At 40.1% G+C, this 26,672-nt stretch overlaps 1 protein-coding gene across 4 annotated transcripts in view; it reads right to left on the reverse strand.

The window, feature by feature from the left end:
- Positions 1–785: 785 nt before the first annotated feature.
- The window catches only part of osbpl3b (oxysterol binding protein-like 3b), a 36,473-nt gene continuing 10,586 nt past the window's right edge, over positions 786–26,672 (reverse strand). Inside the window, exons 1-23 of one of the 4 annotated variants that reach the window (XM_086312011.1) lie at positions 26,181–26,273; positions 19,944–20,093; positions 17,369–17,485; positions 16,653–16,706; positions 16,231–16,344; positions 15,789–15,953; positions 15,452–15,575; positions 12,970–13,073; positions 12,642–12,734; positions 12,390–12,549; positions 11,727–11,857; positions 10,620–10,721; positions 9,417–9,554; positions 8,691–8,784; positions 8,314–8,558; positions 6,310–6,447; positions 6,103–6,166; positions 5,925–6,003; positions 5,480–5,624; positions 3,094–3,238; positions 2,864–2,990; positions 1,872–1,994; positions 786–1,721 (exon numbers count right to left, since the gene is read on the reverse strand). In XM_086312011.1, coding sequence (XP_086168137.1) covers positions 1,625–1,721; positions 1,872–1,994; positions 2,864–2,990; positions 3,094–3,238; positions 5,480–5,624; positions 5,925–6,003; positions 6,103–6,166; positions 6,310–6,447; positions 8,314–8,558; positions 8,691–8,784; positions 9,417–9,554; positions 10,620–10,721; positions 11,727–11,857; positions 12,390–12,549; positions 12,642–12,734; positions 12,970–13,073; positions 15,452–15,575; positions 15,789–15,953; positions 16,231–16,344; positions 16,653–16,706; positions 17,369–17,485; positions 19,944–20,093; positions 26,181–26,213 — 2,742 coding nt within the window. In that variant the 5' untranslated portion in view covers positions 26,214–26,273 and the 3' untranslated portion in view covers positions 786–1,624. Of the gene's footprint in view, positions 1,722–1,871; positions 1,995–2,863; positions 2,991–3,093; positions 3,239–5,479; positions 5,625–5,924; positions 6,004–6,102; positions 6,167–6,309; positions 6,448–8,313; positions 8,559–8,690; positions 8,785–9,416; positions 9,555–10,619; positions 10,722–11,726; positions 11,858–12,389; positions 12,550–12,641; positions 12,735–12,969; positions 13,074–15,451; positions 15,576–15,788; positions 15,954–16,230; positions 16,345–16,652; positions 16,707–17,368; positions 17,486–19,943; positions 20,094–26,180; positions 26,274–26,672 lie in introns of those variants that run through there. The other 3 variants (XM_086312013.1, XM_086312012.1, XM_086312014.1) reach the window with 3 other exon arrangements.

Consider the following 26,672-nt stretch of genomic DNA (forward strand, 5'->3'; position numbering starts at 1 on the left):
GAGAATAGGTGGACTCAAGGAGCCCTTTTTCAAAGTCATTTATCATATTGTAGGATGTCAAAAATGCAGACAGGCTCTAAGGATCACTAGCGGTATCTTACTCTTTTCATCAACATGACTCTCACAACATTCCTGCATTCGTTATTTATAAATGATAACCTTTACTTGTTGCACGGCTCCATAATTGCTCATTAACCTTGAACTCTGGTCATTGCTTAGCAGGACGGGCAAAAACAAGCCATAAACACGAATCGTCGTCAAACACATACGGCTGTTTCTAAAGTGATTGGAACAATTCACTCAACACTTGTGAAACGTAGCAACATATCTACTGTATACTGCAGGATATTCATTGGAAAGTATCATGCACAGGTTTCCATTTAGATGGCACTGAGATTTAACCCATAAAGCCAAGAAAATTATAAAGGGATGAAGTGCAGCCACGAGCAAAAAATTCTATAATTTAGCAGATGATCTTTTACCAGTCCTTTAAGAGTTGCTACTTCACTTAAGGAATATGTATAGTAAGAAGCAGGGAACTGCTTCACATTCCCAGTAAACCTAGTGTTTATACCCCAATTGCTTTTCATAGCTTCCTAAATGGCATTTTCGTGTGGCATTCCTGACCCATCATGTTTAAAATTAATTGCATTTTTCCTTTATGCACCAAAATTATAATCAGGCTATCTACCTGCCAACTCATCATCTGAGATGAGAGGGAATTATTTCAACTGTCTATTTGCTTTCAGTGTTTTTGAACAAACAATCACAAAAGACTCAACAAAAAAGAAAACAATCAGAAATTTTATTTGAGCTCATGGAGCATAGTTTTTGGACATTTCTTTTCCCTTTTTTTTTGGTCCCAAAGCCCAGGGTCCATAGAGACAATGGTGTGCTGAATAAAGTGAAAAAGATATGACTGAGTTTGCTACAGCTGCTCATAGTTGCACAATCATTCACACATTCATAGCGAAAAGCAGTAATTACTCATAACGGACAGAAAAATCACTTCAGTAAGGATTCGGAGATCGCTTGCACAATATTTTGTTAGCAAGAATTCCTTACGAAACATAGACTTTTGTTTTATTTTTTTAAACATCTGGCAGGTACAACAAAATAAATTAAACAAGTTTGAGTACAACCAGTAAGGCATCAGGCAGATGCAGAATAAATATCGGATGTTTACACTGAATCAATGGCGTAGCGAGGCTAGTTTATCTCAGAGGTAGAGAATGTCCATGGTAAGACAACAACCAACATAACCAGTTGATCAGTACATTTTAAGCTAGTGTAGATAAACTATGAAACTCTTCTTCTCATCCTTCATACCAAGGATCTTTCCTTTTCTTAGTTTAAGTGGTTTAGCACAACATAATATGTGGAATGCAGGCAAAAAAATGAAATTGGCCTACTGCAAATTGAGCAACATTCTCATAATATGTTTGCATAAATGTGTTTATACAACTCAGATAAGCACTTGCTATTAAGGCAATAACTCTGATGAACTCCAGTACAGAATGTGGATGGTCAGAATGAGATACAGACATCACCAGAACCAGTCTGGATCACAAATCACAGTAGAGGCTGTGCAGGTCCAAATGTTTGTATGATCTGCAGCACACGGTCACCACAGTGTAGGGAAATCTACATGGGCAAAGCCAGGGTCTTTCCTCAGCTCCCAGTACGTGTTGTTGCTCACCCAGGTATCGTCCTGTGCCTTCCTGTGGAGACAGAAAAGACGCACAACTGCAATTAACACTGTCAACGACAGATTTACAAGTTGTGTTTCACCATTAGGAGCGGAGATGTGGTCACTTTTCCATAAGTGACTTTCTAGGTGAGAAAGTTTTAAGCTAAGATACTCAGGGTACCTGAAAAATTTAGGCTGATGTGTTGCATTGTTCTCATCCAGGACTCTCCGTCTGTCTCTCTGCAGCTGTTCAATCCTCTGCTTATGCTCCTCTGCAGCCTCCAACTTCCCCTCCTCCAGCAGTCTGCCGTTGAGACCCAGACGCATTCATTATGCAGATGTTTAAAACATTAATCTTCCACATCCAAGCATAATCTTCACTCGCGCCTTCTCATTTTGAGTGAATTTTAGGGGTTTTCCTGTTTTTGAATGGCCCTGTCACAGGGTTATTTCCAACGTGGGCATAAACAGTCTGTATGCATAAAGGCGGTGAGCTTGTTCCACTTTAATTTATAGAAATCTATACATTTTCCTATTATTTATGACAAAATATTGAACAAAAAAAGTAAATAAGCCTACAGTTAAGAGAACTGGTATAATATAAATATAAATTGGCTGCTGATTTTACTTTACCTCTGGATCGTTGTAAGACGGTGGAGCTTGGGCTAAAAAGGAGAATACATAACCACTTATTTGCAGAGCTGGAAGCAGTGCAGCTTCATACTTTGATGGCAAAGTACTGAGAGCTTCGTTTTTTCTCCAGCACCTCGGGGCAGCAGCATTTAGTTTGCAGACTTAAAAAACTTAAAAGATGAGCTAAAATTAGTTTGATTGTGATAGCCTGAAAGGGCGTGCAGTTGCGTACTATTCTTAACGCGAGTGCCTATTTTTGTACTTTTTTGATCACAAGGTGCATTTTTCAGGACGTGACTGAGATCAATGATGGTGTGGTGCTTAGATACTCACTGGCAATGCTTTGGTTTTTAATTCAGCTATGTCTGACAGTCCTCTGGCAGGAAAATTAGATGTTATATCTAAATTAGTTTTTAACCTTTTCCCCCTGTATGTTTCTCACTGACATTTATTAAAATTAAGCTGACGATCACCAGGCTGCGTAAGTGCATGGAAATATACTAATGGGTTTTTAAATGTTTTTCACTTTTTTCCTCTTACCTTTGGTCCACTCGTAGTCTCGTGTCTGTAGGTGGTAGCAGCAGTTTCAGGGATGGGTCCAACTCGTTCAGCTCAATTGCAAACTTCGTGAAGCCATAGTACTGCTCATGGTCTACTGGCATTGCATCTATATTGTACACAAGTGACATCAACAGCATGAGAAGCTATAACAGGGAGACGCATTATTGAAGAGGTTTTTTTTTCTACTTAATTTTGAGAGACTTTCATACTTGCTCTCCAGATGCATGTAGCTGAAGGCGGGTCTCCACAGAAAACCGCTTCGTGCCACTTTCCAAAGAGTCGGTGGATAACCTTTCCTTTATTATTTGTGATAGTCCCCTCTATCTCATTTACACTCGAATTCCAGTATTTGGCCTGTTAGAAAAAAAGCAGCGTGTTATAGTGGGTGAGTATGAAAGAATGCACATAGCCCACGACAGTGTCTCTTGCAGTCAGCAGATGTTGCTCTTGCGTCAACCATTTGATCCCCAGTGTGTTTGTGTTGCTGGGCCGGTGTGTTTAACCCTCTCGAGGCAGGCGTTGCCGATTTGCAACAGTTAAAAACTAACAACCTGATTACCCCACATACATATTTTTTTACTCAGAAGTACCACTGCAGGACTTAGTTGTGCATTAGCAAAAAAAATCTTAATTTGAGCCTGAGAGGGTTAATGAGAGATGAGGATGCATAATGTGTTCTGGCATGTCTTGACTTATACTGCACAGCTTCGCGAGGTCTTTCGAGTGACGCAAACTAAAGCAATGAACCTTCTCCTCTTGGCAAATGACTCCATAGTTAAAGAAAAGAGAAAAAAAAGATCATTTGTTTGTTGGGTTTTGTTGGCATGCAGGTGAAAAACACCATCTGTATAGATGCAAGAACAACAGTTTGGATAAACACACTTTGTAGATTCCTCCATCAGGTAACGCAGAGGTTATATAAATAACTGTGGCTATGGTAGATAAGTAATGGATAACCTGGACCCCATCTGCACCACTTACTGGGCAGGCAGTGGACCACTTTCTCTAATATCTGTTTCACCTCTGCTGTCGCGAGGACAAATGCAGAACATTTTGTACACCTCATACCTCATACCTGCATTTATCTAATAGATTTTTATAAATTAAGATCCTTATCTTTTATTATATGTAGATTTTGATTGAGTTCATCAATTTTTTATTAAGCGCCCTCCTTCTTTAGTGTACCTTAGTTACGTTTCTTACCTTTCCATGCTTGTGATATATTTACTCTATTGAGCTTTTCAGTTATTGAGTTATTTTTGCCGTCACATAGTTATTTCTAAACATTTCAGATAAGTAAAGCAAATCTGATCTTATCCATGTCAAGCATTTCCACATTTCCAAGATGTCAGTTTGATCAGTCAAATGTGGGATACATAGAGACCCCAGCTAAAAGCCCCAAAAGCTCTGACAGTTCAACATGGACAGGCAGCTGGTTTTAATGTTGTTGCTGATCAGTCTACAAGCCCCTGAGATTCATAGAGGGACATGTTAATGTGGTAGCCATCATTATGGCTGATTGCTTTTACAGAAAAGCACTCTGGTATGAATATGAAACAAGACTGTCGCCTCACAGTAGTGCACCTTTCACAAACTGATTTGTGACTACAGTATATTCATCCAACATGCTTCCAAAACCAAATTGTTTGGAGAAAAAAAACAAAGAAATCCTATTTTCTATTTCAGAAATAATTTACTTTTCGTGGTCCTGCAAAGTAATCTTCAGTGCAGTTCTCTACTTCACTCTAATTGTTACAGATTACTTTGGGGTTTTCAGAAATGTATGCCATTAATGAATAATGCATCTGGTGATGCGACAATGCAATCACAGCAAATACAATTTAATCTGCCTTTGTGTTTTAGATGTCGTTTATAAATGTAGCTATGTGGTAAGTTTATTCATGTAATCTTTTTTTTGCTGCTCCGTTTAGGGAGCCACAGCGACTCATCTCCCTCCATCTCCCTCGATCCCTAGCCTCCTCGTCTGACAAACCAACCCTTCACTACATCCATAAATCTTCTCTGTGGTCTTCCTCTTTTCCTCCTGCCTGGGAGTTCCATATTTAACATCCTTCGACCAATACATTCACCATCTCTCCTCTGCGCTTGTCCAAACCATCTCACTTATCTCCAATTCATTCAACTTGAGTTGTTCCTCTGATTCATTTCTAATCTTGTCCTTTCTGGTCACTCCTAATGAAAATATTAGCATGTTCAGTTTATTCATGTCATATTTATGTATATGTTACTTAAATATTAATTCATGTGTTCACTGTTTTTCTGTTTAGTACAACAGGCATATTTTATGTTTATTGTGTAACAACCTAAAGATTTCTATGGTGTATGGTACAAGTAGTGCATAAATACAAATGGATGATTTAAATTAAGCATCTTTAAAAAGTTTTTATTTGATTTAAAGTCTGACAGTAGATGAAAGAGGTTTGAAATGAGACTGTGATAAATGACATAATAATAAAAGAGTCACTAAAACTTGCAAATAAGGTCTTGTTCCTGAAGATTTTGCATTATAAATGTTGTCAGAGTTTGTTATAGAGGCCATCAGGCTGGATGATGCCTTGCATATGTTTACCTTACCTTAATAAAAGTGATCTTGCACTGACAAATATCACTGCTGGAGTTTCTGATGGTGATCTCCCCATAGTGCTCGATCCAGCGCTGCCCACTGAGAATGTTGTGGATGCAAGAGGTCACTTTGTTCCACTCGTAATGGTCTCCAAATCTGTCGTTTTCAAGAAGAAAAAAAAAAAAAAAAAGGACACTGTTACATATTAGAGTTATAATATAAATGATTTATCTGTATCTGTATGTGGTTCTGACACAAAAATAAAATATGAAAACATTTTTTCCACCACAGACGAAGAATGGGGAATTGTTATTGATCTGAATGGAAAAAGAACAGGAGAGGAAAAATACTGTGAATCGTGCTACACCCCCGCTGTGTGATTTTCTCTAAACGTCTGCACAATGCCCAGGCAGGGGTCTGTGCAGCGCCAATGTAAATGAGGCAGAAGAGACTCACCCTGGCAGAGTTACATGAGTGGTCCCCACAGGAACAATCTCCATTGACTTTCCCCAAAACTTGTTTTTACACCTCACGTCTGCAAAAACATTGAACAAATGAACATTAATTCCAGACAATAGGTGCTATTCTAGTATTTAAGATCACTGAGAATGGATCAAAATCAATATTCCAGTACCTTGCCAAAACACAAAGTTTTTAGACTCTGCATGGCAAGCTGAGATTGGTGGGTGATGGCTGACCTGATGTAAAGGGGATTAAAATGCTTTGTTAATCACACAAAGAGCTCTGAGTTGACTTTTTTGAACAGTGCTATACAATAAAACATAAAAATGTAAATATTCATATGAATCCAGTCAGATAACAAATCAAGAATCATTCATACCTGCTCTGCAACAAATCGTAAGCCTTTATCTGGTCGGTCACATTCATATGTTTCTCCAAGAACAGGGTTGAAAGGCTTTCCCCCAGTTCTGTAGTAGCTGGATGCATAACCGGACACAACAAATGTAGCGATGTATATCTACAAAAAAGGATAAAAGCATAAACCTGAGCAGCAAGTACCACTTTAATTTTTATTACAGGATGAGTGACTGAGTGAACACTGAACTGAGCTCTATCATCCATTTCATTTAATCTTATATGTGTGTTCTTCTTTTTAGCCTAATGAGCAGAGTAAGTGTCTGAATAGTCCTCCAGTAGTTTCAGTAAACCGACAGAGCACTGATAGCTTCTCTACCTCATAATGAGAGGCCACAGCCTGGAGCTTTCGGCCCGTTTGCAATTTCACTATGTGATCCTCTGTAGGTCTAAACATTGTTTGTCAAGGTCTTATTTGAACTTTTATATTGGTATTTATTGAGCTTGTTTATGGATTTTATTTATGGCCTTTTTTTTAAATTCAGCACAATTTTTTTCATTCATTTAATTGTCTTCATGTGTTGTTTTATAACTCGTTAGTCCAAACAAATTGCCCCTCATAGGATTAATAAACTGTCAGTATTTGTACTGCACCAAGTCTAACATCAGCTGCTTTTCCTTTTTACACTTACATTGGCCAGCCACTTTGTTTGGCACACCCAGTCAACTGCTCGTTAATACAAATATCTAACCAGTCAATCACATGGCAGCAACTCAGTGACTGAATAAGATGACCTAATGAAGTTCAAAGTGATCATCAGAATGAGGAATTAAGGGGATTTAGGTGAGTTTTGAAGGTTGTTGATGACAGATCTGATTACTTTGCAAAGTGCCGATTGAGATTTGCCTACAAACACATTTCCTGGGGTTTGCAAAGAACTGATAATGCCAGAGGTCAGAGGAGAATATATATACTGCTTCATGCTGATAGGAAGGCAACAGTAACTGAAATAACCACTTCTTACAACCAAGGTATGCAGACACGCATCTACGAGTGCACAACACATCATTAAACCTTGAAGCAGATGGGCTACAGGAGAAGAAGACCGCACCATGTGTCATACCTGTCAGCTAAGAACAGGAAACGGAGGCTCAGCAAAATCGAACAATAGACGATCGGAAAGATGTTGCCTGGTTCGACGTAAATCACATGGGTCCAGAATGAAATGGTGTACTGGATATTTTCTTAGCGCACTTTGGGTTCCATAAGACTAACTGAGCATTGCTTCAGCCTTCCTGAGTGTTGTTGCTGGCTATATTCATAATTTATAACTACAGTTTACTCATCCTCTCATGGCTCATTCCAGTAGATTAATGTGCCATGTCCCAAAGGTCAGATCATGTCAAACCAGCTTCTTGAACATGAAAGTGAGTTCACTTAACTCAAATGACCTCCCCAGTCATCAGAGCTCAATGCAATAGAACACCTTTGGGATGTGGTGGATAAATCACAAATCTTCAGCATGTGTAATGGCATCATATCAATATTGACCCTCATCTCTGAAGAATGTTTCCAGCATTTTGTCGAGTCAATGCCATGAAGAATTAAGGCAGTTCTAAAGGCAAAAGGGGGTCGAACCTGGTACTAGCAGGGTATACCTAATAAAGTGACTGCTGAACGTATTTACTGTATGTTGTGTATATGTCTTATTTGTCTTATTCCACAGGGTATATCTCAAAAAACAACAAAGTTAGTCAGTGCAAAGCTCATCATGGCGTCTTTCTGCTAAAAATCTTAAAGGTAGATCAGACTCTCTCACGTAAAGGCAGTGCACCGCAGTCCCTGAAAGCCAATCAGCAACAATTGTGCGTTAGCGCTAGTTTACTTGGCTATATACGGCATCTCTTACTTGTCACGCTAGTTTTACCAACAGCAGCTCTTCTTCTCAGAGGAATCATCAAAGCAAACAAGTAAGCTGAACAAAAAAGGCCCAGCCCACACACTCAAAGAGCGAAACTGCATTCTCACCATACGTTCAAAAGGGTCCTGTGTGTTGGCGGCCCTGTCTAGCAGCTCGCTGTACTCCAGCTCCTCACACAGTCTCTGCAGGGTGTTGAGGGGTTCATTAAGTTGCACAGGCATTGCAACCTTGGAAAGGTCTTTGCCTATGTTGTTCCTAAGGATGTTCCACAAGCTGATGGAGGTGTTGCTTGGGCTGGGTGTGGGCAGACAGGATCTACGACGATAAAGAACAGTGCCTTCTTCCACAGAGCCTGAAAAGAGTCGGTATAAGAGCTGAGGTTAGGGACACCTTGATAATACATACCGACAACCCAGTGTACCATAATATCATTTGTATATAAATGCATAAAAGTGTCCCAAGGCTAGTACTGTAATGACTTTACCCGAGTTTGGTCTTTCATTTTCGGTCTCATTACTGAAGTTGTCCATGGAAATGTTGTCACTAATGTCACTGATATACGAGTCATCCTCTGATACCTAAAAAAAACAAAACATTCAAGTTGTTTTAATATCACTGACAAAAAGCGAATGAACGAGTCTCTTTTAACATCTTGTCACATCTGCAGAAGATCTAAAGTGGTGGAGATGAAGGTTCTCTTAGGACATGGTGGCAGAGCTGCACCTCGGCTCGCTGTATTTTTAGATGAAAGTAATTAACTTTCATTTTCATATTGCTTCCGCTCCAGGTGCTACCTCATCAAGCATGCCACATGAGCACTGAAGGAAGAGGAGGCTGAACTAACATAGGGCAGATTTGTTTTATGACACATATCATAAAAAAATGGATTTAAGACAGGACGTTAAGTTAAATGGCATTTCCCCCTCTTTTGTAATAAAATACCATGAATTGTCCAGTGTGCTTACAAAATTTAGGCCAGTTATCAGACACAGAGACAAAAGTGAAGAAATCCTGGGTGACAGGCAATAAATAAAGTAAGAGCCACTGGTGGAGGTTTTGTTCTGGTTGTGCTTGTGTAAACAAGACAAATTACTCCAAACATCAACAGCAATGATAATTCTATTATGTAGCTCTAAACATCAGTTTGCTACAAGCAAAAAGACCCAACATCACAACTACTGACAATGAAGAGTTTAGTCTCCACACTTACCTCATTTTCAGAAGAGCTAGCAGATAACAGAACCTCCTGTGCGTCAAAGAACTCGGACAAAGACTCCGCGATTGAAGCTCTGCTCTCATTGGATACTTGGTGTACGAGGGGATGGGCTTCATCTACTGATTCCTGTTTCTAAGAGAAACAATGTCCACAGCTACAATAAGAACACAGGAAGGGGCCCCGCCATCATTCCCGGGTTGGCAATCACAGTGTCATTGAGAATACAACACAATCACAACATGCAAAGTATGACAATCACAACACCCACAAATTTAATCTGCAATATATTGAAAGACAGTCATTTATAATACATACGTAAATATATTGGCTGACATCACACCCGTCATACACTTTTTTAATTTCTTCACTGATTTAACAAATGTAGGTTTATAAACATTAACAAACAGCTGAGTGACATCATGCAGTCGTGTGCATAGCGTCTCAACATGGGTGTGTCTGCATTCAATCATACTGTTATCAGTCAAATAAGCCAAATGATGAACTGCTGAAAACATGAACTCTTCAGAATCAAAATTTCATAAGACAATTTATTCCTACCTAGAGACTGCCTGACAATATACTACTGTATTAAATAAAGCAAGAATAATTACAGTGAGAAGTGAGGCTGCATGCCTGCCCTGCACACATCTCAGAAAATAACTGACAAGCATGCAGTTGATTGCCAATATGAGATAGCTTTCCACACATGGACTTGAGCGTCCCAATCTACCCTTTGTTATTGGTGAAGCTGATTAATTAACATGGAGATGTTCTCAGAGGAGGCGTATTAGTTTTGCTCTGCGTGTTTCCAGGGACACAATTAAGCAGATCGGCTCGCTTTGTGTGATCAGCAAATCCGATTAAACGAGCAAAGAGTTTCCTTTAGAAGACGATTATATGGAGCTAGAAGCCTTCCTCTGAACCGTGTCATGGTGAGACATTTGGTTACGCAACGACGAGGCTGAGAGGAAGAGGCAGTGTTCCCCAAAAGAAAGTTCTGTTAATTTTTCTCATATTGACTGAGCTGGATGAGGGGGTGAGAGGAGAGTGACATTTGTTGATTCTAGATGAGAGGAAAAGGACAGCTCATTCATTCTGTGGCACATTCAAGCTTGCGGGGGATAAAAATAAAGACAGATATATAAGAATAATCGTCATGAAGGTGGGGGAATCGAGTCACTGCATTCCTGCACCCACCTGCACAGGGGCAGTGAGCGTTATTAGTGTGGGCTCTATGATCTGGGACTCAGCATGAATCTTGCACAGGCGTTCTCTCAGCTCTGAGTTCTGGGCTAAAGCCTGGAAAAAATAACCAGTTTAAACACTGTTTACTGCAAACACCCGAGCCTTGAAATGCTTGAAATCCTCAGCATAAATCAAAACCCGGCTGATTTGGAGTTGTGTAATCTCAAGAAAATCAGTAAACGTCACATTTACTCATTTACGTACTGGAGAGGCATGCTTTCACCTGTTATTATCTCAAGTGGAACAGAGTAAGCAAACCAGAGAAACCAATAAGAAAAGCTAAAAGCTAAAATCCAGCAGACTATAGCAGAGACCACACAAATCTGAATGTGTAAAGAAATACTTGTGCTGCATTAGAATTTGCGCGGTCTCGACACCAACACATTTCTTCGCTGACTACATGACAATGAACATGTACAACCAAAGACAGAAAACAGAAAAACAAGCCTCTGGTGGGAGGCAGCAGCCACAGGAAACATGACTGTTGAATGCGGTCTCATTTAGGGGGGCTGACATCATACCGGCAGCTAGTAATCCCTCTAAAATACTCGTAAATGTGTCATGCTTGACAAATGGTGTGGGAGGACACGACATACGAGAGAAGTGTAAAATGGTAAATGGTAAATGGCCTGTATTTATATAGCGCTTTTCTAGTCCCTAAGGACCCCAAAGCGCTTTACACAACCTGTCATCCACCCATTCACACACACATTCACACACTGGTGATGGCAAGCTACAATGTAGCCACAGCCACCCTGGGGCGCACTGACAGAGGCGAGGCTGCCGGACACTGGCGCCACCGGGCCCTCTGACCACCACCAGTAGGCAACGGGTGAAGTGTCTTGCCCAAGGACACAACGACCAAGACTGTCCAAGCCGGGGCTCGAACCGGCAACCTTCCGATTACAAGGCGAACTCCCAACTCTTGAGCCACGATCGCCCCGCAAAAAGCAAAAAAAAAATTAAAAAAGGAAGAAAAAAGGAGAATAGCTAATACCTATTTCTGTTGAAAACATCCGCTTGCAAAAAATGTGCAAGGGGGTGTGTTATTTCACATACCGCAGCCAGCGTGTTCTTCAAATTTACAACTTGTGGAGAGGTGGGGGGGCAGGTTTCGTGATCCAGGCATTGTTTTAATCTCTCTCTCTCTGATGTCAGTGTGCTCAGGGCCGCCTTCATGGTTGTATGCACTGGCAGCAACAAGAGACACAAAAAGAGGGAATCAAAAAGATCATTATTTGGAAAACCCTGCCATTATAAATGATTAAGCCCATCACACATCTTTAGCTCCATAATTTTAAATGTGTGCATAAATTCGTTAGTTTAAATAGCAGCAGAACTGACAGCAGTTCTCCGGAGTAAGTTTGAAACTGTAAAGCCATTATGTAAAAAACAAATGAATCTCATTACTCCATGTCAAGCACCAAGAATCTGCATAGAAAATTCCAAAGAGGACAGAAGTAAAATTATATTCATCCTCTATGCGTCAACCACTTCCTTACAAAGAGATTTAACAGGTTTTGTGGCACAAAAAACAAACTTCTGACCTAATATCAGCTAGAAGACATCCACATAACTAACAGCAACTAACACTTCAACTTGTTAGAAGTAGCAGCACCACACCAGTCTTAGCTTTCGTGCAGATTTATCGGAAGCAGATTGAGGAATTTTAAAAATGTGTGCTTTACAGAGTTTTATCTGAAACTAGAGTTTTTCACTCACAGTTGGTGGCAACACGACAGAAGTCTTCTTGCAGCTTGGCCACATCAAAAGGGGAGTCCAGGGATTCAGGATCGGCTTTATCATTGCTCAGTGCAGCAGTGGATAGGTTGGGGTTTGAGGCATGGAGGCGGATAGAGCCAGAGGAGATGCAGCTCGGTACCTAGAGCAGAGCAGGAAGAAAAACTGGAGATACTCACAATGAAATATAAAAACAAATTAAGCATGATCACACTTCTCTGTCATGTTGTCTACCTGCAGAGTTGTTTTGACATCTTTGTTGTAGTTTTTAGTGCGCCACTTCTTTGGAAGTCTCTTTTCTTTTTTGGGGCTGTCAAAAGTAGACGCCTAAGAAAGCAGATGTGAAATTATTGACAGTCAGGCCAGTGAGGATTTTTTGTCTTTAAAGGAAGGCTTTTTATGGAAAGTGGTTTCACAACTACCAGAGCAAGATGCAAGATGAAATATCTTCTATATTTAATAAGAGGTGAGTTAAGGTCAACAGAAAATAACTTAATAATGTTTTGTATCATCAGAAAAGTTACCCTGCATGTAAAGTAACCAGAAATACTGCAGTGCTGACCTGCAGTGCTTGGATGGATGGAGCAGAATAAGTCCGGTGAATTACTTCCATACTCTGAAGCAGGTGGTTAAGCTCTAGGAGATAGGCCTCACATACTGATAAGTCTGTCCGGATGAGAACAAACACTAATAGTTATAAAAGGAGGTATGAAGTGAAAAAGAAAAGACAGTTAAAAGGCTAAAGTGAGAAAAAGGGCAGTGCCTGCAAATGGGCACGTGTTAGTTGGGCCTATTGAGTGAACTCAAAAACCAGTCTCTGTAGAAACAGCAGAGAGGGCTGACATATCCTAATCTGTCATCAACAAGTTTGGTGATTTCAGTTTGACAAAGTTAGAGGGTGCCACATGTGCTTACTGAACCATATGCACTATGTTATATATGCTTTATTCAAATAGACTCCTCAGTTTGGCGATTCACCTCCCAAGATATCTATTTCTGCTTTTTGCATCTTTTTCAAGCATGAACAGCAGCCTGTAGAGCGAGCCTAAAAGCTTCTCATATTACCAGAATCAGAAAAACACCTTCAAACTGCATCTGCCTCAGAAAGAGAAGGTTAGTCAAAGGCAAGAGATAATCAATCTGGACTGTCCATGACCTGACAAATGTCCAAGACATTTAACAACTGACAGACAGTTTCAGGGGTGAGGTGAGGCTGAGCTCAGTGAGGCTTTTTCCTAATTTAGTCTATGACAAATTAAAGATCTCGAGTCGATTTTAAGTACTAAAATTGCGTTCAGTACCTTTGAACTTTAAATATGGGCTCCAAAGAAATGCTGATGCAAGTGAATGACGGGGTTTAGGCTGATAAGCCCAGATAAACCTATAAGAGACATAGCAAAAACTTTATGAGGGGCCAAATCTACTATCTGGTATATTCCTAACAATGTTCTGGCCAGCTCAGCAACACCCAAATCCCTGAAAGACTAAAGTAGATTATGATTATATTATCATTGGAGATAGTTGAATCATTGTCAAAGTCAAGTGACACTTTCATGAATGAAAATACAGACAGTTTACAACAAAGTGCAAACCAAGTCAGTCACCTGATCTCAGCCCAACACGGTTCATAAACACAGAGAGACTTACAAACAAGCACCAGCTGGAGGTGGCTGAGGTAAAGGCCTGGCAGAGCATCTCAAGGGAGGAAACTGCTTGCATGCTTTGCAGTCAAGTATTAAAAATAAATATTACATTTAAAATTATGTTAACGTGTCCTATTATTTTATGGGATTATGTTTAATCTCATATCTGTTAATAAAATGCTTTTGTCAGACCCTTTGAATTAAAGCTGAAAGTCGACCCTTCAATCATCATCAATCATTGCTGCCATCCATTAAAAACAATGCCACGTGGATTTCTTTCTCTCCAAAGGACTGGCTTTGCCATGGTTTCATATAGAGAGGTCTCATAAACAGATGTTTAAATTGTGACAGTATTTGAACATACACATTATGAAATGACAGACAACTAAATAAGCACCAGTCCAACTGAAACCATGCTGTGTTAGTAAATGTGCGCGTGAGTTGTTGTGTCCATTTTCCAAAGTTTCTTGATTACAAAGTGCTGACAGCACATCGTCAGAATCTTAATGAATGAAAACTGAGACAAACAGTGCATTAGTAATCACCAGCTTGTTTCTTTATGATCACCACTCTGCCAGCCTCATCTAACTTGCAAATGAGACAGCAGGAGTACACAATTATAGAAGCATTTCCCAAATAACATAAATATATTAGAACTGGTTAGATCGCTTCCTCCATGACTGGGACCCTGACAAGAAGTAGAAAATGGGTATAAATGAAAAAGCTGGGCCCTCTAACAATCTAATGTCTTTGACTGGTATCGGTAGCATCGTTGTAAGCAGGAAACTTTGCATGAACTCTCTTACTTATCTGCATCATATTCACGGATCAGCCACAACAATAAAACCAAGTGAAGTGAATAACATCGATCATTGTAGCACAATATAGCGCTCTGCTGGGAAACCTTGGGTTGTGGCGTTTGTGCAGATATTAGTTTAACATGTACCACCCACATAAAATTTGATGCACACCAAACACACCGACCACGGCAGCAGCAGCAGCAGCAGCATGATACACTCTACCACAAGGAAGAGTGCATTTCCACAGATTAAGGACTGCAAAAAAGAGCCAAAGGCACAATACGAGGAAGGTATGATTACATTTTAAATGGCTTTATCTGAGTTGATTATTTTCCTCAGCAAAACCGTAATCACATTGGAGATCATCATCCAGGTGGAAAATTGAAGATTTTTAAACAACTAGTACAAGAATGCATCTTATGACTTTAATAACAGTGCAAATGATCCCACACAGAGATAAAAACCCCACATTAAAGAATGTGTCTTAGCGCTACGAGCTCTCCCCATTTTAGCCAGGCAAGTTCTTTATTGTGGAAATTTTGCTCAGAAATTCAGAAAGTGTAAAAAAATCAAATCGTGAGAGGCTGCTCTTGTCTCTCACCTTTGAAGCATTTGTCCATTTCGTCAGATGACTGGAGCCAGGCAGCCACCTTTGCTTGGCTGTTGGAGTTTAAAGGGAAAGCTGCGGCATGATGCACTGTGGACTGCCTTCGTATGGACAGGCACTGCAGTAACAAAGAGACCCAAAGGTCAGTTCAAAAACACTTTGGCTGTGTCATTAATTTTTTTCACCAAAGGGAATTCACTTCATTAAATACAGCACATGGAATAATGATGCTCGTGATGAAAAACACACGAGAATCATCTTTGTTTTTCATTTTCATTTTAAACAGAGCCGACCATTTTCAGCAACAGCATGCTGTGTGGCGCAGTTATACCTTTCTAATAGGGGGTCCCTCGGCGATGCCAGGAGAGTTCGGGGAGGCATAATGGGGATAGAACAAGGACTTCTCGTTAGGGTACATGGCAATCTCATTTTGCCGATAAAGACGATGGTGACGCAGCTTGGATACCCATTCATCAAACAGCTCCTGAGACTTAATCTGTAGAGCAGATACCGCAATCAGAAAATCAGCACAAGGGCAAGTAAGATGGAAGAGGTGTGTCAGTGGAAAAACACACACACAGGTATGGAGTGAGCAGTTATTCCCTCTGGCACACATATATATCACATGAGGTAATTCTGAAGTCATTTTAATGATGGCATCTGTACCAGGAATTAAAAAGCAAAAACTCGGGAAAAAATGTTTAACCCCTTTAAGCCTTAAGCCTATTTAAGCCTGTAGGGATTCCCTTGTCTTTATTAGTCTTGTGGTTTACCTTCAGGTGATAGATGTTTTCCTCGGCATCAAGATCGATGCACTTGGCCTTCTTCTTAATGGCCATGACAGAGAGACCCACATCAATGCAACCATGCAGCTTCCCTTTCTCAATCTGTTGGATGAGACAGCTCTCACTGTTATGAATGCAACAGATGAAACTCAGTGCAAACAATGCATAAAATAATAATCCCTTTTTAGGCTGTGACGCGGCCCATGCGTAATTATGTGTGATCTGTAAAATACACAGTCTGATTGCTATCAACAATGAGGAGATTGAGAGAGAATTAGGGCCTATTGTATCTCTGGGCGCAGGCGGTCAGGAGCCTGACAAGAACATTGAAAAAGACATCAAGTGTCCTTTTTAATCTTCTGTAAATGATGAGCTCACACAGCATTCAGCCAGCAGCCTTTTGTACTCACATCAGCACTGCACTTGCCATACTTAAGGATACCGTTGTCCAGGAAAAAGTATCTCTGGAGGGAGAGAGAAGGACAATCAGCCAATGAGATACAACTGGACATGATATGCAACATCCCTGACAGCAAATCTAAAGTCAGTGTTATGAGGCTGAGGTCATGGTAGTCAGTCTCCTAAAATGTATGTTGCTGCAGTGGGATGTATGCAATTCCAGGCTATTGTCTTACATCTGTCTTCCTTTATTACACTTCCTCTCACTCACTTGCAATATGTCTCATCCACTCAATTTGTAAATGCAATTCTTGGTGCTTTTACTGTACATCAACAGAATCAGACTGTTGAAAGCACAGAGACCTAAAAAGCTCCGACTGCAAGTCAATACTAAATGTATACAACCCTAGTAACCAACAGGCCATCAGCTAATGCATCTGAGAGGACCACCAAGATATCTAGGCATTATCCCAGGAAAAGCTTTCAGACAGAGTGTAAACAGGCACTGACCCTGGTCACATGTGACTCCTCTGTGAGTCAAATTATCTACTACATAAGCTCATTCAATTAGTTTAAAACACAAATGACTCGTGTCAGCAGATTTGCAGAGGCAAGTGCCTAAAAAGTGCCGTGTGAAACGAGGACAATGAAATGACATTAAGCTGTCACTACTCTGAAAGATGAGTCACATGGGTCACACGAAGACCACACAGGTGCTCCATGCTACCTTGTGCCAGCCCTTCATTGGCCACTTTCTTCTTTTCATCATGTAGCCCTCCTGTTTCTGAGGCTCCTGGACACTGCTGAAGCTTCCTCGCAGGCCTTCCACGATTTCCCAGCTGTCCTGTTGGAATACAATGGTTTATGAGAACTCTGAGACGACAGACATCTGCACGCCATGCAAATGAAAGTTTCAGAGGAGGATTTATAAATGGAACTGAGCGAATCAACCACTCAGCAAGTGCCATAATCACACTCAAAACATATTATAATCTGTGGCTGCTGGGGTGATTTAAATTTGATGCCTCACTTTCATCAGTGTCAGTCAATCGGCAGGAGGCTCTATAAGTGGAAGATTAGCATTTTTATTTTATTTTTTATAGATGTAGCCCTATGTAATAAGGTGTTCAGGGTGAAGTTATACAGACTTCTTTCCCCTCATGGGCGGGCATAGCAGATGGTTGCCCCTCCCTTAGCCTCGTTCTGCTAGAGGTTTCTACCTGTTAAAAGGGAGTTTTTCATTCCTACTGTCAACAAAGTGCTTACTCATAGGGAGTCATGTGATTGCTGGGGTTTTTCTCAGTTTTCTTTGTATTATCAAAAATAAAAAGCTTGTTATATAAAGCTTGTTGAGGCAACTGTTGCTGTGATTTGGCGCTGTATAAATAAAAGTGAATTGAATTGAATTTACAAAATTAGCTTACCTGTTTAATCTCACTCTTCACTATAATAATAATTTCCTGAATGAGATTAGAACGGTCAAGCCCAAATCCCCTGCAATACAGAGATTAAGATGATATTTCATCACGGACTAATCCAGATAGCTTTGTTATGTGTTTCAGGAGTGAGAGTTCCAGGAACGCAGGATGAATAGTATAACAGAGGCTTCTGTAATACCGTTGTGGGCACAGAATAATTCATCATTTGTGAACTATTTCGCTTTTAGTTTCTATTAGTGCTGAAACAATAAGATGATTAATCAACAGAAAGGGGTCTATCATTCAAATGAGCCAATGTTATAGATTATTCTCATATGACTACTTAGCAGTAAGCCTATAAATAATAGTGGAATGGGCATGTAGCCAGCAAAAATAACCCCGAGGAACAGTAGTGGGCTGTGAAGTAGTTATGACCTCAGTTGGTAATGAGACCCAAAAACAGTTTTCAACATATAGTCATTAGAAAATGATGCAGGTGTAAAAGAATAACTACATTTCATTAATTTTGTGCTGCTAAATTGACATAATAAGAAAAGCTGAAAACATTATGACGGGCAGTTTACACATCTACTGTCAATGTGCAACAAATTATTAGAAATAATTAACAAATTAACTCATAATATATGAACTCATAATGCTAATGATGGCATATTACACCTCAGGCTTATCTTTAAATTATCCTACTTAAGTATAAATCATGTCTGTGTTACACCGTGGGAGGGACTTTGGGCACTTGGGAGAGGTTAATCCTTGCTTCTTGTGTCAGTGTGTCCCTGACTGTATAAAAACACACTGTATCAGTCAGAGAGGCTGAATGCTGGTGGGTGAGGCAATCTAAAATAAACCCTCATATCTGAAGGGGATTGACCAAGGGCGTGGCCAGAGGGCTACAGTTCGACTCTCCCTCAGTGTTCGTCACGGCTCCAGGGCAGCACAGTCACACAGTGCGTCATTGTCACACACTGCCTGGACACTGTTCCTCAAGGTCAAGAGGCACTTTGAGTAACAAGGCTCTGATAGGAGCGCCGAGAAGACAGCGTCGTTTTAGCGTCACACAATTATAAAGTGTGAATGTGTTCAGACTGCTGCATTTAGACATCCTGTCCATTCTACCACATTTTGATCTGTGTTATCATTTACAAAAACACTTTACAAATTAAATATTGATGGTTTGGTTTGGAACAAATGGGAAAAAATGGTTACCAAGCTCTCTCTGAATGTAACTGAACCCACATAGCAGTGTCACGACAGTCAGAATATTTCCTTATTCAAAGTTTTTCTTGCTAACGAGAATGGGTTTTTTTTTTTGCCACTTTTTGCTTCCCCAGAGTGGTGAGCCTTAAGTGTCTGCTTGTCCTGTGGACAGTACTAGAGTAAGACTTTATTACTTTCATTTCCAAAAGGAAAAGGCTGTTTCTGGTAATGAAAAATTAATGAGTCGGCAGCCTGCAGATAAACGCTTGAGGCAAATGCAAAACAGTTTGTTCATGGTGCCAACATCTTCTTTATGTGGTGTGTCTGAGAATTACTTTGGAGGATATAGTTGCAGTTTAGTAATTTAGAGCACTCCAATATCTTCCACATTTGTAGAAATACCCTGGTTTTATAGTGAGAAAGGGGTAGGTAAATCCTAATAAAAAAACGCCTCCTTTTAGGCAGCTTTTAGTTTTTGCTTCATGACATCTATAATGCAATGGCTAGATCTTATACTAGTATTATAATTCCTAGGAGGCAGAGAAAAATATCTGAGGACTGGCAGTTACAACTTTTTCAATTAAATCTTCATTATGGGAAATCCAGCCTTCCTCCCTTCCACATACATGACATCAGCGAAAACGTCTGTAAGTATAACGCGAGTGTTACCTGTCGGCTGTCATGTTTGGATGAAGAGCTGCTGTTGCTGCGCGACAGGGAGGAGATCTTCTGTGACATGGCTGAGCCGCGCTCCTCCAAGCTCATCTTGCTGCAGGTTTGCCGGGTCCAGGTTACAGCTGGTGTACAAAGAACATTACTCTAAGAGAAGAAGGAGTGGAGAAGAGGCCGGGGAGAGGGGGTGGAGATGGTTTGAATACTTTACGAGCCTTTTAGATCCCACTGAAAAATACATTAGGCTATTTAGAGTGATCAGTTTTTCCATCTACAAAAGCTACTCAAAGTTTCGCAGCATCAGCAAACAAAGATGACTGACAGGACTGGAGGATCTAACTTGGACTGCAGATGAAGAGACCACAGATTGAAATTATTCATATCGCACTATTTCAGCATTTAACAGCCACACAAATCCAAATCCTCTGCTTGAAGAACACTTACAGTGTAGAGCAACGTATTAAGATTTACTTATCGAAAGCATGAGCTACTGTCTAACCATGAAACTGGCAAATCTCATGTTGTATATGTTGTTTTAGCTGTTTTAGCATCTCTATCCCCGCTCTGCATCTACAAGCTGATTTGCAACCCACCTCCACCCAGCTCCTCTGACTCATCCTGTGTCTGAATTGATCAGTACTCTGTGGTATATGGTGGGTGGGAGGGGGGTGTGGAGTGTATTGGTGGTAGAATGACAAGGAGGTCCCAGAACAGAGCACTACCACCAAGTATATAGACTCACCAACCACTTTATTAGGTATCTGTTAACGTGTTCATCACATTAGACCAACTCGGTGCATTTAGGCATGTAGATTGTTTAAACTGAGATTAAGAATGAGGAAGAAAAGTGATTTAAGTGACTTTGAGCATGACATGGTTGTCAACACTGGGATTTTACTCCAAAACCATCTCTAGGATTTACAGAGAATAGAGTAAAAAAGAAAAAATATCCAGTGAGCAGCAGTTCTTTGGGTGAAAATACCTTGATGATGCCAGAGAATAGATAGATTGCTTCATGCAGCAACTCAAATAACCGCTTGTTACAACCAAGATATGCAGACGAGCATCTCTGAGTGCACAACACATCGAACCAAGCAGATGTGCTACAGCAGCAGAAGACCACACGAAGTGCCACTCCTGTCAGCTTAGGACAGGGAACTGAGACTAGATCTTGAATGGGCTCACCAAAATTAGACAGTGGATGATTAGACAAATGTTACCTGGTCTTTTGAGTATGATGTGACATTTGGATGGTATAGGATTAGAATTTGTCATAAACAACACAAATGAGACACAAATCCATCCTACCTTGTATCAGTTCAGGTTGATGTTATAGTGGCTATTTTATCAACACACTTTGGGCCCCTTTGTATCACTGTGTATTTTTACTGCATTTTATTACCACAGACCACATCTTTTGATGCCTACTTCCAGAAATCTTACAAAAATCAAATGATCTCAAACTGATTTCTTGAACAAGACAATGAGTTCACTGTACTCAAATAGCCTCCACAGTCACCAAATGTCAGTCCAATAGAGAACCTTTTTATATGCGACAACCTGGATTTGCGGTTGACAAATCTGGAGCAAAAACAATATGCTAACATGTCATTGCCTTGTTGAATCTTTTACTAGACCTTGTATTAGCAAAGTGGACCTAATAAAGTGTCCAGTGAGTGTATTAATCTCCTTTTCAATAGTGCTCCTGATTGAAATGACAATTAAAGTTACTATTGTAATTGAAGTTAAGCTCAAATTCAAATCAAGCTGAATTTATACCTGCATTTACCTGTTGATACTCAGTATCATGTCTTTTTAAGGTGGGATTTCAACCTGTGCTTCATTATCTGACTAAATGACACTGAATGGGGATGATATAACCTCACGCTGATGGGGAAATGAAAAGACAAGAGTCACATGTGAAGACGCAGTCAGATGTGAGAACATCAGCGAAATTTAATACCATCACTTCAACTGAGTGTAAAAATTGTCGGGGCTTTTTAGGAAATAGCAACCTTCAGTCAACTGCCACACACAACACGCAGTCTAATTAACATTATGTGCCTGGTGTACCACATCAACACATAAAGCCACATTTTCCTAATGCAATGTGAGTGGCACTTTGTCATAGTATGGAAGGCTGATTAACAACCCATGGACACTGAGTGTTTGTGCAAACTCCACATAAAGCAGCAGGTCATTAGCTTCTCTGAAGATGCACAGCAGTACTGATTTTTAGGACCATTTGGCTTGAGTTCATTTCTGTATTAAGTGATCATCTGAGAGATTCCGTCTGAAATGCAGGACGTTTTAGTGTTACAGCTGATTATGTCTTACACAGTACTTTTTCCAGTAAGTGGCATCTGCATGTTTTCCCCAAACATCCTAAAATCCCACAGGGATTAGGATATTATAAAACCAAATCCTGACATCGTCTTAAATGCCGTGTTGTTGATTTGTTTACTGTAAATTTAACCACACATTAATTATGGAACTGCTTTAGCTCCAAACTATATGTAATGCAAAATAAACATGTTTCAAAAATATAAAAAGCACACTGATTGGTTCCTCATGCAGTTGTAGTTAGACTGCAAGAGAAAAAACATCTATAAATAATTACAAATTTCAGTTGTGGCCTCTTGGATTTAATAAGACATCCCACATCTCCGTGCTAAGTATGAGGTAGCAACAAGGTTAATTGCATTACCTTCTCTGCATTTGCAAGCTTTGTGCAGCGTGATGGCTACAGCCGTGTGTGTTGGACAGACAAAGGAGTGGTCATCTGAAACCTGCAGGCCTGCACCATCCCTCTGTCTCCAGACCACAGGCTGTGGTTTACACTGACAAAGCAAGGTGTCCAAAATGCAGCCACAACAATGGATCAAAGTGGCTAGACAGACAAATACATGTATCCAACAGCAGGACAGTATGTAGCTTGTGAAATTTTGTATCTAAATTATTGCTGTATGGTGTTACTGAAACCTCCACAGAAAGAAATGAATCTATAGACAGACGTCATTTATAACAAATTAAATGTTATCTTTTTATCTGTGTGTTTATCTAGCCAGTTTATCCTTATCTTCACTGATTATTCATCCACTTTCCACAGATCACAGCAGCTATGCACAGGTCTGTAACACTGTCTGCCTTCATGGAAGCCTTTCATCTTATACAAAACCACTTCTCAGCCTTTCATCTGCATGACGGCAGTGTTAGATACTAGAGCTCCAATAGTTACCCTTTTTCAGTGAAGGACACTTGCTAAATTATAACATTAGGACATACACTACACTGTGACTGTGGTAAAAATGTATTAGCTTGGAAGAAAACAGTGTTAGAGTAAGGCCAAAATTGAAGAACAATCAGAAACAGTATCAATTTTAAGGCAGATTGGAAACCAATTAAAAAAAGAAAGGGCTGTGGGTTACTGTGATTTTGTGCTCAGTGCAAGTTAGACTCAGCTGGCTTTTTGTCAGCTGTTTACATCAGTTTGCTTCTCCTTTACTCTCCATGCTCACATATGCTGTTTTTTAACAGCCAAGTTCACAGTAAAGTTGTTCTCATTTCCATATTTTTCAGTCAGCTTCTCTTGCCAGAGCAGCTGACCGTCACTGAGACAGTCACACTAAGGAGGCCCAAGATGCTGGTCTGCGCTGTCAGAGTCGTAATCCTGTTCACTGTGTGAGAAAATCACAGCACACAGACCTTTGAGACAATGGCTGTGCTGTCATTTTAGCTTTACTTACATGTAAAATTACCCCTCAGAGAGAAAGTTGCTTTCTGCTCCTCAAAGCCCTCATACTGTGAGGAGTGTGGGTAGCAACCGCTTAACTGAATTTAAGCTGCTAGCAGTGAAGTTGCGACATATACAGAGCTCTGAGGTAGTTTGAGCTAAAACTTAAAATATAGCTTCTGGGGATGTGTGACGCTTCCATTAATTCAAAAATATAACTGTTAAAATATGCCTTCTTTAATTAAAACTCATAATTGTTCTCTAGTAGACACTTGATTAATAAAAAAAACGGAAATCACTAAAAAAACAAAAGAACCAGGACCTGGCTACCGGGAGGATGGCAGAGCGTGGTGGCCACTCCAAAGCATATTCCAGCTGTCATGTGATAGGTCATCCATCTGCTGCAGGGCTTATTCTCACATTCACACCTACAGCTAATTTAGAATCGCCAATTAAACTCACCCTATTTATGTTTTAGGACTGTGGGAGGACACCAGAGTTCCCAGAGAGAACCCTAGCTGACACAGGGAGAAGATACAAACTGCACACAGGAAGCACCCAGATTGGATCTGAACCTGGGACCTTTGTGGAAGCCAACTGTGCTAACTACTGCACCACCATGCCATCCTAATATGGAGAAGAATATGGCTGTTAAGTTATAAACTTGGATGCTCAGCCTGATTGCGCAGAAAGATTGAATTATTTATGATCTTTTAGGTACACATCAAAATCATTGAGGCCCAACAATAAACCTGGTACAGAGCAAAGACTCTGGTAGCACAAAAGTACTGTGATTCTACTATGTGCTGATGTTCCTGTTCCTACATGATAACACTTGTAATTACAGTGTTTAACACAATTACAAAGCAAATTTTGATTCTGCCATTAGAGAATTCAATCAAACTGCTGAGGATTAGAGTGGTCAGATTATTTAATACCTAAGTATAAAACTTTAAAAAGAATTGATGGCTTGTTACAGACTTATATTGGCTTATAGTTCGTTAAAAAAAAGGAAAAGCCTCTACTATGGCAGGACAATGGTTAGGACCACTGCCTCACAGCTAGAAGTTTCTAGTTTTGAATCCAGACTGGGGCCTTTCTTGTGGAATTTGCATGTTTTTCTCGTGTCTGTGTGAGCTCTCTCTGGGTGCTCTGGCTTCTTTACAGTCCAAAGACATTCATGTTATTTTAATTGTGATTCTAAATTGGCAGTAAGAATGAACGACTGTCTGTCTCTCTGAGTCAGCCCTGCAAGAGAACTGGATCTCACTCTATGACAGTCGGGATGAGCTCCATCTCAACCGCAATTGTGAAATGAATAAGTAGTGAAAATGGATGTATGGAGTAAAAAATATTATAGAAAGCTTGATTTAAAATATTGTGGAAAACTTTTAAGATAGTCAAAAAACGTATTGTCAAGCAGCCAGGTAGTTTTTGTTTGTGGGAGACAAGATGCTAACCTTTTGCATCACAGCAACATCCCATTATTGACAAGCTGAAAAGAATAAAAATAAATATTTCCATATATTTCCATTAGATTAATTTTTAATAGGATTTTTTTTTAGGTTTTTTAAAATATATTACACAGTATATTCTCCAATATTACAAGTGAAATTTTCACCAATATTAATGTCTCACTAATCATTTCATTTTTCTATATGAAAACATTACAGATAGTGTGACTAATAATAGTAAAATAAGTTGGATAGAGCTAAAAAACACATAGAGCTATATCTGAGGATGCAGGGTTATTATAGGTCTACAAGCCAGTAAAAGTAAAGTGAGCCTACCAGAAGTTCATTGATTTATAGAATGATATAAGCAGTTGTGTACAGCCTCACTGCGACTCTTTAGTGGGTCTGCATGATAATGTTTAAAAAAATCCTCAAACACAAAAGGCTAAATGAAGAGGTGACTAACATCTATTGAATATTTCAGTATGGGTGGGTGAATCCCACAGTTGTTCTGTAATGACAAATTAGCATAACACTTCAGTGAGACAGATGTCTTATGACCTTTACTGGCTGTCCTGGTTTTCTTACTCACAGACTAGTCTTGTCTAGGGATGGGTATCGTTTAGGTTTTATCCGATACCGGTGCCAAACCGATACTTTTGAAACGGTGCCGGTGCTTAAACGGTGCTGAACCGGTGCTTAAATAATGGAGAACACAAACTTTGTCCAAAAACCTCTCATGTTTAGCTATTTTTTTGTAAAAAGATAACAATGTTAGCCTTTTCTGCAGCTATGGGGCATATATGGTATCACTCTTGGCTGGAAGCAGTGCTTAAACAATGGAAAAAACAAACTTTGTCCAAACATCTCTCATGTTTAGCTGTTTTCCACTTTTTCTTTGATCATTTTAGCCTTTTTGGCCAGGGTGAAGGGAGTATCTGCCATCAAACAAGAAGACAGCCGTGCTAGTTCACCTTACATGCATTAATATAATAACGTGGTGAGCCTACTCAACAAATTACACACGAACAACATTAAGCTACTCACGCAGAGAAGAACGGCTGCTGCTGCTAACATCATCCGTCATCATTTCTGCTACACTGGCAGGGCTAGGGGCCAGGACTCTACTCTTTGGGTTCTTGGGGGATGTTGCTAACTCCGGGTCCGATAACAGGCACCACCCCGCAGTAGATGTGCTCGGTGTGAGATCTCGCAGCAAGCTATCAAATAAGGTGCATTTCTCTGCTTTAAAAAAAAACGCTATGCGTCGCCAGGTGTTTCATCAGATTCGAGGTGTTACCTCCTTTGCACAGTATCATCTTAAAGCACTTGTTGCAGGCTGCTGAGTTTGCATCTTTTGCTGTGAAGTACAGCCAGACTTTTGACCGCTTGGCCTTGGGCATTTTTAATCTGTAGATCTGCTCTAAAAGAACGTACATACCTGGGCCCGCCTACTACGCTTGCAAAGGTAAAGTGATTGGCTAGAATCCAAAGTGCATGACATCTCAGAAAGAAAAAAAAAAGCACCGAAATAAAGCA

The sequence above is a fragment of the Aulonocara sp. 'chitande type north' Nkhata Bay genome, linkage group LG11, assembly GCF_057382095.1.
Source record: "Aulonocara sp. 'chitande type north' Nkhata Bay isolate Kocher_YH1m ecotype deep benthic linkage group LG11, A_spYH_male_GT1.1, whole genome shotgun sequence".
Taxonomy (NCBI): Eukaryota; Metazoa; Chordata; class Actinopteri; order Cichliformes; family Cichlidae; genus Aulonocara; species Aulonocara sp. 'chitande type north' Nkhata Bay.